The 15,483-nt window shown below is 31.1% G+C and overlaps 1 protein-coding gene across 6 annotated transcripts in view; it reads right to left on the bottom strand.

Annotated features, from left to right (window-relative positions):
- The window catches only part of LOC106465749 (ATP-dependent zinc metalloprotease YME1 homolog), a 174,194-nt gene that overhangs the window by 90,470 nt on the left and 68,241 nt on the right, over positions 1-15,483 (bottom strand). For all 6 annotated transcript variants that reach the window (XR_002612047.1, XM_022393673.1, XM_022393674.1 and 3 more), the window contains exons 9-10: positions 14,747-14,832; positions 3,274-3,364 (exon numbers count right to left, since the gene is read on the bottom strand). Coding sequence is in view for 5 of the 6 variants with exons in the window: in XM_022393673.1 (XP_022249381.1) it covers positions 3,274-3,364; positions 14,747-14,832 (177 nt within the window). In the remaining variant the exon portion in view is untranslated. The remainder of the gene's footprint in view (positions 1-3,273; positions 3,365-14,746; positions 14,833-15,483) is intronic.

The following is a 15,483-nucleotide window of genomic DNA, read 5'->3' as shown; positions in this document are numbered from 1 at the left end:
AAATCTTCTCAAGAAGTCGATTAACAACGTTAAAACAGCTTATCGACTTCTTGAGAAGATTTCTAAGAAGAAAGTAAACCTACAGACATCGGTCTTATTCAACAAAATCTGCCTACTTTGATCTAGCTGTATCCAGAGAATTAATAATGAACATATGCTTAGTTTCTGTATTATTCCGTTTATGGGAACATCTGCCTAGTATTTATTTTAGTTTGAATTAAAGAGTTTGTTTGTTTAAAGTTATGCACAAAGCTACACAATGGGCCATCTGTGCTCTGCCCACCACGGGTATCGAAACCTGGTTTCTATTGCTGTACCAATGGGGGGGGGGGGATTAGAGAGCACTCTGATTCCTGAATTCTCCAGGGGAATTAAAGTGAAAATGATCTATTTTTAAGCAAGATTCTTATTTTACTTTTCAACTAATAAAAACTGTAATAAAGTTGCTTTATTTATCATGTCTGTCCTGGTCCAGTATTCCTACTATATTACCATGTTTTTCACATGACCCCACCCTTGTATAAGACAAGAACCCCATATAACAATAAAATAAAATAATGGAAATTTATTGCTTAATACTGATAAAACACTCAAAGACACACACATAGAATCAGCTCTCTGACAATTCCTGTCTCCCTTCTATTACTTTCATCTTTCAAACTACCCCATTCCAAGACTGCTTGAAACTTTCAGTTTTATACCATGTACAACATTAATGATGGCAATCCCTATAAAACAGTGATCTTTATTGGAGCCAGAATTGAAATAAAAGATTTTTGGAATCATCTTACTTCTAAGTTTATGAGCACATATAAATAACTGACAGTACTTCAATTTCCAAACTCCTCACAGATGCTGAAGCAACACTTAAAATAATCCAGTCACTGATTCTTCCTTCTATCATATTAGGTTTCTAGTTCTTGGTGTCACTGAAGCCAACCTTTTCACCGACATCAAAAACTACCATAAAGGACTTTCTGGTAGCATATGCAGTGCAGAGAGTTAATTTAGTTTTTGGTCTCTTTTAATGTAAAAAATAAAGTATTCTCTGAATAACTATGTTGTCACATGTATGTATAGGTACTACAATTTTTCTTTTGCAAGGGTATTGTAATGATGTGGATTACTTCTCCAACTAAATTACTGTTACACGAGTTCAAGCTGATAATATATATATCACCTGCCAAATGTTTAAGTTGATTTTTAATATTTTCATTTATACTGATTTTTTTTTTTCCATAGATTTCTGGTATGCATAAATCAGCTTTAACTGTGTGATTAACAATCACCTTGAAATAGCTTGCTGATACGCCTTGGTCTGTTCCAAAACTTTCTTATCAATGTCTCAAATTCAAACTAAGTTCTATGAACAAAAAAATTAAGTTTATATGTACACAAAATTCATTAAAGAAGATCACGATACATGTACTTCTGTGGTCATTTTTGTACTTTTTTTTTAAAGTTATAAGTAACTTCAACAGCATATGCAGATATCATCTCTCTGTGCCAAGTATTTTACAAATATGAAGGTCACTTGTATACAACATAGCAGACAATATTTTGTGGTTTTATGATGGACCTTACTTCTGCTATCTACGGTGGTCAGTAACTCGTGTACTATACTCTCAAAACAAATGAATAACAATAAAAAGTGAGAAGGTATCAAATCAACTTATTATTATAGTACACAAAAAGTTGTTTTAAGAAATGTATCACTGTTTTACATGATGAATGTACATTTACAGTCTAAATGTATGTACTGTATGTCTTGCATTAGGATGTATGCAGTTATGGCTGCAACTTTTATGTTTTTTATGAATAAATATTTAGCTGAAAGAAATATTACTATTTAACATCTTTTTTGAGAGAGCAATAGGAACGTGGGGCAAAATAGGTGAGGAAGTGGAGGGCATAAAATAACTTGCCTAGGGTGCAAAATACCCTAGTGCCAGACCTGTGCAGAAGAGCTCAAGAGTAACATAAACAGAATCTCTAACAAAAGATATGCTGAAGAAAAGATACAATAGTTACTTGACAGGCTTGTTGATAAATGAAAGGATTATGGTCTCAGAATAAATGTCATCAAAAGTAAGACAATGGTAATTTCATAATCTGACAAAGCTTCCAAAACATGCAACAAAATATAAACAGTGAGAACAAATAGATAACTTTACTTAGTTAGGGGGTCAAATATCAAAGTGTGGAAAACATAAGGAAAAGGATGAGAATAGCAAAAATAGTATTCTTTAATCTTGAAGAAGTTCAAATCCTTTTGAACATCCTCATCCTATATGATTGCCAGCTGGTTGTAAAAATTCTTGTCTTACCAAAATACCGGTTGAATCCAAACTAGTTAAGATTAAGGGGGGGGGGGGGCTTAAATGATCAAATTAAGAATTTTAGCATCTTTCGCTAAACATTAGCTAAATCTGTTTGGGCATTTTCATTATTTGCCTAAAAGTTTTGCAACAAAAATATATTTTTCTCCTAAGATTTCACCAAAAAGACTGATGAAAACTTTGCTGACAGAATTCCCAGAAAATTGTATTTGTACAGAAATATGGAATAAGGGCACCCCACCCCCCTATAGTGTCCCTGTTTTTATTCTAGAAAAAATTCTTTACTAATGTTTTGCTTAGACACCCAAAATCACATAACAACTTATTAGTTAACAGGAACTGCAATATGAGTTTAGGCAAAACAAGTGTGTGTGGTAAACACATTCTTTGAAAAATGGTATTTAGCTGATGGCCATTATTACATTGTGTTAGTTGCTAATTACTAAATAAATATCAATCTGATGTTTGGACAGAATCAAATATATTAAAGTATAAAAAGGTATAGTCATAATAATAAACAAATACTGATTTTACTTTGCATTGTAAGCTCTTAATTTTTGTGTGTGTAAGCCTGAGTGGATATAGTTTTTGAATTTGTTAAAAGGAATACACACACACATATATATATATATATATATATATCTAAAATAATAATGAAATCTTTATTGTAAAACAAGTAAAGTATACCAAAAACCTTGCCAACTGCATCTTAATATCATAGATAAAACAGAAGCCTGTTAGTTTCTATATATCAAAAAATAATGAGTAAGTAGAGTTTGGATAATATTTTGGCGTATCACTGAGCTCAAATCATGTTTAAAAACAGTTTCAAAATAATTTTAACTTAATATTATCACATCAACAGTTAGTAAAGTAAAAAAAAATGCTAAAACATACAAAAATAGAATTATTTTGCTATTCAAATAAATCTAACCTTTTGGAAGTTTTCCTCCAAGAACAGAAAACTTTTCAGGGTTTTTCAGAAACTCAACTATTTCTTGTAGTTCTTGTTTAGCCTCATCTACCTGAAATATTCATTAACAGTTCATCAATCTACAGTAATTGTTCTCTTGACTGTGAAAGTTATCACCACTAACTAACTGAAGAATTTGAAATAAAAGTTAGTCAGTACAGAGAAACAACTTTAACCATATGTGCAAGGATAGATGGTCAAAGCAAGCATGCCACAATCTTTTATAGAGTACCTTTCCTCATTGCTGATTTGGTATGAGTTCATGGTAGAAGAGGGTAAATATCAAATATAATATACATGAATTCCAAAAATAAAAATAAAACTGCATACATGTATTTCAGCGGTTTGGAGATTATGCAAATTGTATGCTAGACAACAGTATTTTTATTCTTCACATGAACATCATCTTGCACTCCAATTCAGAGTCTAACTTATGTCATCAATTCACAAATTGAGTACAAATACTTTTCTAACACATCTGATTTTTGTGTACAACAGACTTGTACATTTTATTAAAAGCTTACTGCATTTTGTGTGTGTTTTTCTTATAACAAAGCTACATCGAGCTACCTGCTGCATCCACTGAGGGGAACCACACCCCTTATTTTAGCAGTTTAAATCCAAAGACTTACCACTGTCCCAGCAGGAGACCTGCATTTTGTATAGATATACATAGTAAATTTAGAATTATAATAAAAATTCCTCCTGCGCATTCCTAAATTTATAAACTTAATTTTTGGGGTTAAGACTTATCCAGACAGGTACTTTAATATAAAGAGAAGGATTTGTTTTAAATAGTAGCTAAAAACATTATATAGTTCAAACCACATTTTTGATTAAAAACACTACACACATGTTTATGCAAATTCAAACACTAGCAAAAGAAAATAATTAAAAAATAAATGTTATGGCATAAGTTCAAACACACTGCCATGGTATATTTAGAAAAGTAAAAAAACACTTGATAAGACACACAGCACACATACACACACATACATATATATATATATACAATTGGGACATTTAAATCAGTTGCTGGGTGGTCCTGTTATTAGGGGGTCCCACACAATTATAGTTCCTGGCCACAGAAGTGTGAGAATGCAAAGTTGCAGTTATGAATGTACAAGTCTCCTATAAACAAAATACTAAATTATTGTACACCAAACAACAAATGAGAAACATCTTCAGTATTATTATATGCTGAGTTTCCAATATTTATTTCAAGGCAACCATACTCCCACTAGTTGTAAATTGACTGTAATAAAATTGTGATGATTATTAAACCTTTCCACTGCCATACAATGACAACCGAGCATATGTCAGAACCAAAAACAGGGTGCTGGTGAGTTGGTGCTTGACCAATAAGGGCCAGTGATATATCAAATGATGGCTCTTTTCATGCTCTAAATTTGTTTGGGTGGTTTTATTGGGTCCAGAAGCATTTTCTGTTTGAAAACACACAAACAAAACTTGAAAAACATTAATAAACACCTTTTAGCCATTGAATTTGTAGAAACATAGCCATACAATAAAATGTGTGGTTCGTACTACATAATGCATAAACTGATATAAATATATATGTCTGCCCAAATCCAACCAACAGCATGTCAAAAAATGATGAATTTGAATTGTAAACAGAAGATACAATAACTTGGCAACAGTCTGCTTTATGTCATATCATTGGGGGTAAACAGATAATATGTTAGCCTGGCTAAATACTGCTAAACATCATATCATAGTTTAAGTTACTTTAGTTTAAAACCAATGCGAATACAACATTTCTTCCTTACTTACATAGGTATATATGTAAGTTTATACTTCATTTTTAACATTTGGTTGTTGACAATTTTCATTTCATTTATTAGTATAATACAAATTCATGCATATGGGTTTTCAAATGAAGTACCGTATTAGGATGACATTAAATCTCACCTTGTCATGGGTTTCTTGCAATGTCTCAGGTTACCCGGTAAAGCGATGATAATTTGATATCAATCATAGATATTTCATTAGCATTGTTCCAATGAAATGGTTAAATGGTGCAAAAGATCAATTTACAGGTATGATTATTAATTGCTTTTCATTAATTATTAACTAAATCATTGAAATTGCACTGTAAATCTTTTAATTTTTGCCCGTGGAATCCAATGGTGTGTAAATATTGTTCTTTTCACAATGTAGAATTCACCAAATCTCCCTATTATTATGCTTACTACACAATACACTGGACCAGTAATTCTATGTAATAATTTATTAAACAAGTTTCAAAGTAATTTGAAATCCCAGATGTGAATAACACAATGTTCACCACAGAAGAGTTACAGACAAGCTTTGAAATGGGAGTCATACTCTGACAAAATTTATAAAACTTCACACTCTGTTGGAAGTAAAGCTTCATAAAATTTTCTAATGATAAAATGAGCAATATCTTTGTCTTAATAGTCCTAATTTTTATATATATTTATTCTGGCAACAATGTTGTTCTATCCCTCTTATCTGAAATCGCATTACAAAAAATGCACAAATAATTATGTTTCGTTCCGAAAAATTTACAGTGAGAACACAGTGCTCACTTTTATCTTAGCAGTATGTGGTTTATTATAATTGTATAAATTCATAAGCCTTGTTTACAAAATGAATGTATCTAGAATGTCAGAAATCATGAATTAACTACATTGCACTGCCTTAGGCAATGAAACACTTGATGGTTGCATAAAATATTGACCTGATTGAAACAGGAAAATTAGTTACCTTTACTTAAAACTATTATTATTTAATAGTTATAAAATTAGTTGAGTCAAAACAATACAGATTTGAAACCACATGAAAATTAATATGTAAGCTTACAGGGAGTTGAGTACATTATATTACAATGATTTTTAATATGCAAATCAGCAAGACACTTCACAACAATAATAAATTAAAGTTGCAATGGTAAAACATGTATTATAACTACATTTGGGAACCAAGACCATACATAGAGAGACCTGCAACAAGTCATGGTAAGCAAAGTGTGGCATCTTGTAACAGGTGAAAATCCATGAACACAAAGGTCAGTGGCAAAAGACATCAATGTGCACCAAGCAACAGTATGCAACTAATCAAGAAGGATCCCTTGGAAAACAACCCAATATGATACGAGTTCACCAAAATAAGGCTTCCACTCTTACCTCCCATTCAACAGTTGCATACCTCAAGCAGTTGGTATTCATGTTCTTCTGTACGACGTGATACCAGTGAAGTCACTGGAGGCAGAACCTATAAAATTCTGTGCAACTGAATTGTTGAAACTGACACTGGAAAATCATCATACTTGTACACTAGATTGATTATGGAAAGTGTGTAGGGAAGAGTGGTGCATCTTGGATAATACAATCTTTGCAACAAAACCTACACTGCAGGGTAATTGACAAGAGGCAAGGTGAACAGATAGAGTATGACCAAACATGGATTCTAATGACATGGAAGGGCTCTAAAATCATTTTCATATAATGTACTTAACCTCTGTAAAGTACATTATTGGATATGGTTATTACTACTTTAACATTTATGATGATTATTCTGTACTGTTAGCTTAATATATAGATTCATTACTAGCCTAAATATCCAAAGGTAGAAAAACACCCAGAATAAATTATTCACACTATATCAAAAAACATCATTAATAGTAAAGGTACCCAAACGACAACTCAGCGCATGTTACTTATTATAGGTTTTAGTTTTCCTGCTTTTTATTTATTTATGTTATTGCATACTTTGGGCCAATTTTTTTTATAGAATAGGTTTCATTAATTTATAGGTTATGTTTTTCATTTTTATGTATAATTTTCTTATTTTAGGCAAAAACTTGTTGATAATTGTGTATATTAAATTGATACCATCATTTTTGGTAGATTATGCTGTTTGTTTTGAATTTTGCACAAAGCTACATGAGGGCTATCTGCACTAGCCATCCCTAATTTAGCAGCAATAAAGGAAAGGCAGCTAGTTAACACCACCCACTGCCAACTCTTTTACCAACAAATAATGGGATTGACCATAATATTATAATGCACCAATGGCAAAAATGTTTGGTGATGGGGATTCAAACCTGTGACAGTCAGATTGCGAGTTGAGTATCCTAACCACCAGGCCATGCCAGGATATTATGCTGTTAGTGGAATATTGTAAACATATGCTTTTATTGTATTAAAACAAAATTAAGACTTGAAGATATTGCTCACACCATATGCTAATAGTACTTTTGTGTGTAAATCTACAAAATATGGAATAACACCTCATTAAGTCAACTGAACTAAGTTCATTTTTCTGAAGCTAAACATACTATAATTCTGAATTTACTAAGTGTATTTTTATGAAATTTGGAAAGCTTATTTTATACACAAAAAATAAGATATTTTGATAAAGTATTTTACTAAAGATTTGTCTGCGAAATTCCAAAGCCTTTACTGAATCAGGAGAGTAAAAGGTGATTTTTTATACTAAGAACAAAAGTACTTATTTTCATCTTAAAGTTTCATACCTAATTTGTATAACCTCCTAAATGAATATCCAAAGTCTCTTTTTGTTAAAACTTTATATTTCATTCTCTTATTTTCTCTACCATAACACTAATTGTAACAAAATCATCAATGCACAATGAAAAGTTGAAAAATATGAAATACATTGAACAATGTTGTTTTTTCCTTGGCAATATTGATCATAAATAAAGTTACAGTACCAACATCTAGCATTTTCACTTTTATGGTTTTATTGTTGTCCTTGGTAGTTGTATCAAATTAAGTACTAACTGCCACATGAAAAGCAATAAACCACAACAGAAGCCCATTAGCTGTTTCCTGTAGAGCTAAAGTAAATATTGCATGATTGTGAGGTGTCTTATTACATTGGGTCAGGCAAGTATTATTTTAGAAATTTTGTTAAGATAAGCTCAGAAGTTCATAAATTTTACATTTTAGTTACTTGTGTTAAAAATACTAGCAGAAATGTCACCCTACAGGTGGCTGTTTGTGCTAGTAATTATTAATCATAATATTCTTACTTAATTCTAAAAAATTACAAGAAATAGTGAACATTTTCTAAAAAAATATTTTTTTCTGGAAAGTACTACACAAGAAAAGTGTTCAGATTGTTCTCTTTAGTCATGTGCAACTTACTGCATTAAAATAATTTATTTTTATTCACGTGCAACTTGTTCCATAAAAATAATTGAATGTACAGAGTTCAGAATTGTCATACATATTACTGATATAAACTATATTGTTTTCTATACATTAAAAGTGCTATCTTTTATTGAAAAAATAATACTTTTTTAAGAACTTCAGTTTATCAGTAGTACATTTAAAAATTACATCAATAAAGATATAATTAAACCCTCAAGTACAATCCTAGTGAAATTCGTGCTCTTGTTGGGTGGGAGAGTACTTTTATTTAAAATTGTATTCTGTTAGAAAGAAATTGCTTGAATCTTGAATAACCAAAACGTGAAATTTTTTATTTTATTTTATTTTATAGATTGTGACACATTTCACGTAGTTTTGGTTACATACATAGATACGTACATACACACTACATCCATTATAGTAAGATATAACAATATACTTAAAGAACAAGGACTTGTACTTCTTACTGATGCTACACGCAGTTTACACTCCAGTAGATGTTCTTCCATAAGCTCTGTTGAGTCTTGAAAGTTTTATGATTGCCCAAAAGGAATGCATGTTACTTTGAAATATACATTTTAGAACATAAAGAATAAATCAGCCATTAGAATAAAACGTCCCCAAACTACTAATACTTATCCGGCTTTCTAAATAAGCTATAAGTAGGTTAAAAACCTTCTGTTATCTGTTCGGAGTAGAAATATAATGAGCATGCAGCTAAAGACTTCAGTCATGTGAATAATGTAAGCACCACAATAAAAGTTGGTAGCTAGTTTACAGTAGAGGCAATTCTGCTCTTCTTACTAGTTATAAACATGTCCATCAGCCATATGAATTTGATAAGCAATCAATGTTGAAAGTAACAGTGAGAGGGAATGAGCCTCTCCGATGGGTTTAACTGCAGCAACCGATATTTGACATTAAAAACTTTCGAAGGAGATATGTCAGAGCTCAGAAGCCACATTATACAGAAAAAAGAATACTGATAATGCTTTTAATGTTTCTTTTTTGAAAGTAAGTAATAAAAAAGAAAGATGATATAAAAACTTTAATTATAAGCTACATTGCCATGCTAAGATTATTAACATACATTAATAATAAAGTTGCTTAATTAAATTTTGAACGTAACTCTGTAATAGCTCATGATGTACATTTTACCCACTTGAAGTAAGTTAATTAACATACAATTGTTTGACTGCATATGTTATACTGGTCATAAATTAAACTCTTAGTTTTTGTTTTATAGATGCTTTTTTATAATTAAACTGTAATACTTAATATGTCTATTTATAGTATAACAGCCTGTGTAATGATTCTTTCCATTCTTAAACCTATTATTATCTAAACATCACAGGTACATTTGTCCAGTTCTTAATGTGTCTAAGTTAATTACATCAACTTTAAGAGAGCCAGCTGGGAAATATATTTTCCTACTTCATGTATCATCTGTGTACAAAACCAACTGATGCATATTTAGATATATTAATAATTAAAAGTAAGCTTTTCAATAACGATAAAACATCTCTCCAAATTATGCTCTCATTTTACAATTGTTTTTGTATGATTAATATTCATAGAGCAACCATACCCGAGGGCAAGAAAATATCTGCACCGAATGCAACTAGACACAGCAAGACTTACGGCCAATTTCTGTGATGAGAAAACAAAACTTCTAGTCTGCTGAATGGGAAGGAACAGTGGTTCTGAAACATTTCAAGATTGCATAGCATTTTTTGTTAACTTTTTTTAGGTACCACCGGGCCAATTTCAAAAATAACAATAAATTAGTAGCAAAACACTACCCATTCATGAAAAGAATGTAATTTTTTTGGGGGGGCACAACTTAAGATTATCTGGTGTGATTTTTGTCAATTTCAATGAAGGTTGGGTTCAATATTCAGCTTTAATCTATATTTATTTTTCAATGACACCAAAGCTCCGGCTGCAGCTTTTCACAATCGTAAAGTTGTAAAAGGCATTAAAAATATAAAGAAGAGTCAGATAATCATTTGCTGTTCTCTAACTTTCAACCAAGACTGTTAAATGGACATTCTGAAAACTCTGAAGTAGGTGAATGAAGAAACACAGGTGAGTCAATGCAGGCAGAGGGAAGGTTTATATAGGTGGTGAGAGTACTGTGAGTATGTCATGGGAAATTCAAACTGTACATATCACAAATTTTATACTTTCATGTATCATCAACATTAATTTCATGTACCTCCAGTGTTACTTAAACCACAGTTTGAGAATCCCTGGTATACAAGATTAAATTAGTAGCACTAATGATACAGATTCTCCAAATATTAAAATGAAAATAAGTTATCTATGATGAGTTCAAACACCATAAATATAACATGTGATACCCGAGTTGTCTTTTACTTACTACAGTGAACCTATATTTCCTTAACTCAATCACTATGGACTCATTCAAGTTGCCCAAGTTTATAGCCCCAAATTGACATTTAGAGTTTCCATATTATAATTTCTAATATGTTTTGAGTATCTTCATGAAATTTTGCAAGCTTTCAGTATGCATTACAAGTCTTTTGTAGACAAAAAAAATCATAATTTTTGATTAAGTATTTTCACTAAAAACTTGAATATATAAAGTGAAAATGTTGACTGCTTTGAGTGCAAAGTGATTTTCATGTTTAAGATCAAAAATACTTTCCTTCAGCTGAGAATTGTCAAATTTCCTTTGCATACTCTCCAAAACCTTCTAAGTAAATTTCAAACATTTTTTTCTTCAAAAATTTATATTTTACCTCTTATTCTCTCTATCCTATCTCTATACAAGGTTGGTCAAATTGACTGACCTTGTAACCACCAAAAAAAGTTGAACTAAATCTAAATTATTTACAATTAAAAGCAACAGAACATTAAAATCATTACACAATAAATAGTTATTAAAAACAAGGACTTCCCTATGACACTATCTTCAGGGGTAATTGCAAAAGAAGGGTTGGGACTTGTATACCCACATAATCATTTACATTCCTATAATGCCATATAGGCTTAAACTACCCAAAGTTACAAATCATCTGTCCAGTACTTTATTATTTCTAGACCTGGACCAGTTCCCTTGTTTAATAGATATCTTTGTTTTATTATTTCAATAGTTTTCTGATATTTAATTCAATTTTAAATTCTATCTTTTTTATAAACTCCAGGTTTTACTCCAGTCTGCCACATGTTCTCCTAATACTGATTCATTTCAACCTCATTTTTGTGTTCCTTGATCCTGAATTATGAATTTCTACACGTTTGGACAATTTATATAACTTTGGGTAGTTTAAGCCTAGATGGCATGTCTTTACCGATACTACTGAAATTGTGTCATGGGAAACCGAAACATATGCAGAGTCTTTTTAGGGCAAGTCCCTGTTTTTATAACTATTTATTGTGTAATGAATTTAATGTTTTATTCCTTTTAATTGTAAATAGATGTTTTACACAAGTGTCATTTTAAATTACTTAAATCTAAATTACCTTTTTTTCCTTCTAGAATGACTTCTAATTGTAGAGAAAACTACATTTGTTTCTCCTGAATAGCTTAAAGCTCGTAATGGTATACATCTGTTTATACTTTAATTTTATCGTTTTATTTCTCTTTTAACTAATAATCCTGCCATACAAGTTGTAAAACACTCAGCAAATGTGTAGCTCACGTTACCCTATCAAATTACATAATGCATGGGCTACTATTGATCATACCTCCTAAAAATTTTTTATTATTATTATTATTTCTTTATCTATATTTAACCTTAACTAACCTAAAAGTTTCTAATTTTTATATTTTAGTTACTTTTATAATAATAAACAAAGAATACACATGAAAAACAAGAAATATAATACTTACCTGGGTCATCTTTTTTTCTGTGAACTGTTGATGAAACTTAACCTTACTTTTTATTCTAATATTACTACAGCACTAAATAATTTTTATTTGATAAAATATTGCACCTAAAAACACACGATTACTTTTCTGACTTTCTAACTATGCATGGAACTAAAGTTTGAACTGAAAGAAAAATAGACAATTCTCTCTACATAAAATACCAGGGCAGGAAATTCACGGCGGCAATAGCAGCTGTATTTTCTTAAAACAGCCGCAGTGCCCTCAGAAAATCACTAAAATCCATGGACACCCTAATTGTGCAATACAACTAGCAATTACACGCACTCTAGTAACTGATGGTGCAATTTTATTTTTATTTGTTTACCCTCTTCCAACCCCTAGCTCCATTGAAAATTGTTGTAAAACTAAAAATAAAAAGACCATGTAACTGATTTTTGTCAATTTGGTCAAGTAGCCAGACATGTTCGGGTAGAATTTTGTTGGTAGAAATTAGGCCTTTAAACTTCTCCTCCTAGCGATTTTGTCTGATCGTTCTCAAAGTTAGACAAAGTAATAAATGGAGAGAGGTGCATAGCAGTTGTATACATTGTAAGCTCAAATGTCATTTGGAGTCAGGAAGGGGCACAAATTAGGAATCTTATTAAGGTAACAGACCATTTTAGATCAGCATGATACCTCTTTTTTTAATCTTAAAGCTGGTGTACTGTTACTTCGTAAGTCTCATTTGTTAATGTAAATAATTATCTACACGATAAACATAATCTGGAAGAATAGGCCAGCTTCCTAAGCCCCGAGTGAAAACAATTAATGCCATATTCACTAAACTAATTGAGAAAGGCTTGGTTTGGTCTGATATTTCATTGGTGGTAGTGTTCAGGGTCAATGATGAGGAGTGGAATTCTCTGAAACTAATCTGGCTCACAGACACACCCCCAATGACACAACAGACCATTCCAAGCTTTTACTTGTTGTTAAACAAATGTTTAAACAACTCTATACAATCATTTTTGTTCTGTTAACATTAATGTGCACTGTGGCCTTAGCATCCTCCAGTGAATTTTTTTTGGCTCTAGTGCCCTTGAAAATGAGAGAAAATCCAAGGCCTAATGGCCTTGCTCTAAAAATGATGAATTTCCTGGCCTGAAACAGGATTGTATAATATGTCATTTGATAGATTAAAACTTTGGTTTTCTATTGGTTATAAAAAAATATAGTATTAAACATTAAAGAGAACTACTGGCAATTTGTGAAAAAGAGGATGTGATAGGTGGGCCTGGCAAGTGGGTGTGATTTTCTAGTTTATGGTTTTGTAGACAACATATAAGATTTAAGGCTATACAAATTATGTTTCCCCTGAGTAATATATATATATATCATTATTATGAGTGATTTAAATTAAATTATGTACTTTCCAGGGTGTGGTAAATAAATTAGAGAACGGAGAAAACCTAGAGAGAGAATGTCAATTCTCATACTAGGGGAGAATGAGGATTTCTTTAAATGTTTCATCATAAAATTAAGACCTTAAAACTTATATAACATTAAAATTTATTAGCTATGTTTGATGTTCAGTTTATTTGTATACTATGAAAATAAAATAGCTTAATTAAATTTTGAAAGTAACTCTCTAAGGAGTCATGACCTGCCCGTGGCAAGGTCAAACTGGTAAAAAAATCCAATTCACCACTAGTAGAAATTTGGTCTTGTCAACAGTTATCGATAGTTATTATATAGCAAGCTTGATAACAATTTAACATTAATTCCATAACAGTTGTTGATACTGACATTATAATAATAGTTTTATCAAGCTTGTAATATAATTTGTGTTTAATTATATTACAAGCTTGATAAAAGTTTATGTTTATTATAATGTCAGTATCAACAACTGTTATGGCATTAGTGTTAAATTGTTATCAAGTTTTTATAATATATAATGGATGGATTTCCCAGAGACCAGTCTAATATAGACAGGGTTGTAGCTAGGATGATTTGAGTGGTGGCTGATAAAAACTAGTCTAGCCCACATGTGCACGCGCCTGTAGCTGCCGCTATTTCTCAGAGATATTTAGTGCAGAGTGGCATTAGTGACATTGCATGGGAGTCCTAGGCAGGCAGAATGAGTAATGGGCAGTCCCACCTATCATAGCTATAACCCTAATTACATAACATGCTACAAATTTAAGAACAGTATAAGTTTTTACTTGTTTTTGTTTTTTAATAAATTTACAAGAACAATTATGAAACAAAATTATAAATGACACATTCTTTTAAACAGTTTAAGTGTTGAATAGTATGAAATACTAAATTGGTAGCATAAGTACTACACCAATCCCTTACACCTCATCATGAATACAGATTATACAATACAAACAATTTATTTCTGTTTAAGAAACAACTGAGTTTTAATACTTACCCCTTTTACATCATCAAAAGTTACATCAATCTCTTCAGGATGGACTTCATTTCCAGAACCAATCAGAACTCGTCTGAAGGGCCCTCCTGTGAAGGAATAACGAATATGTACCTTATAAACACAAGCAACAAGTAGCAGAATACAGAATAATAAAAAGTCTAGAAATACACAGTAATTGTAGTTGTATCTGAGAGGAAAAGACAAAAAGAAATATAATGTTTAATTACAATTTTCCTCAAGCCATCGATATTGAGTTACATATCTATAAATGTAATATTTCAATTAGATGAAATATATGGCTGAAAACTATGACCCGAGAAGTGTTTTAGTTCAATTCTTTTTACAATAAATCAACTGCATAAAGACAGTGAATTCTTAACACAGCATTTCTAAGCTTACTGAAATTACTTCACAGTAAATTTCTATACTCTAAAAAAACTTGTGTAATGTACAGAAGTCTTGTAAAAATAATCACTATAATGGAAAGTACAAAGACTATAACTAATGTCAATTTAAACAACAATGATTATAGACTTAAATAGTCAACTACATACACCTTTAGTACCATTATATGCACCTGGAAAAAAGTTAAGCACCCACAAATATTTTTCAGGATTGCTTATTGAAAATAAGGTTTAATTTTCATGATGTTGAGCAATGTTCATAATTTCAAACATAATTAAAAGGATGTGAGCGTTCAGGTGTGACATTTAAATCAGGCGCGTTTTTTTCCCCAC

This window comes from Limulus polyphemus, unplaced genomic scaffold, assembly GCF_000517525.1.
Source record: "Limulus polyphemus unplaced genomic scaffold, Limulus_polyphemus-2.1.2 Scaffold2038, whole genome shotgun sequence".
Taxonomy (NCBI): Eukaryota; Metazoa; Arthropoda; class Merostomata; order Xiphosura; family Limulidae; genus Limulus; species Limulus polyphemus.
Note: the sequence above shows the minus strand (reverse complement) of the source record. Positions and strands in the feature narration are given on the sequence as shown.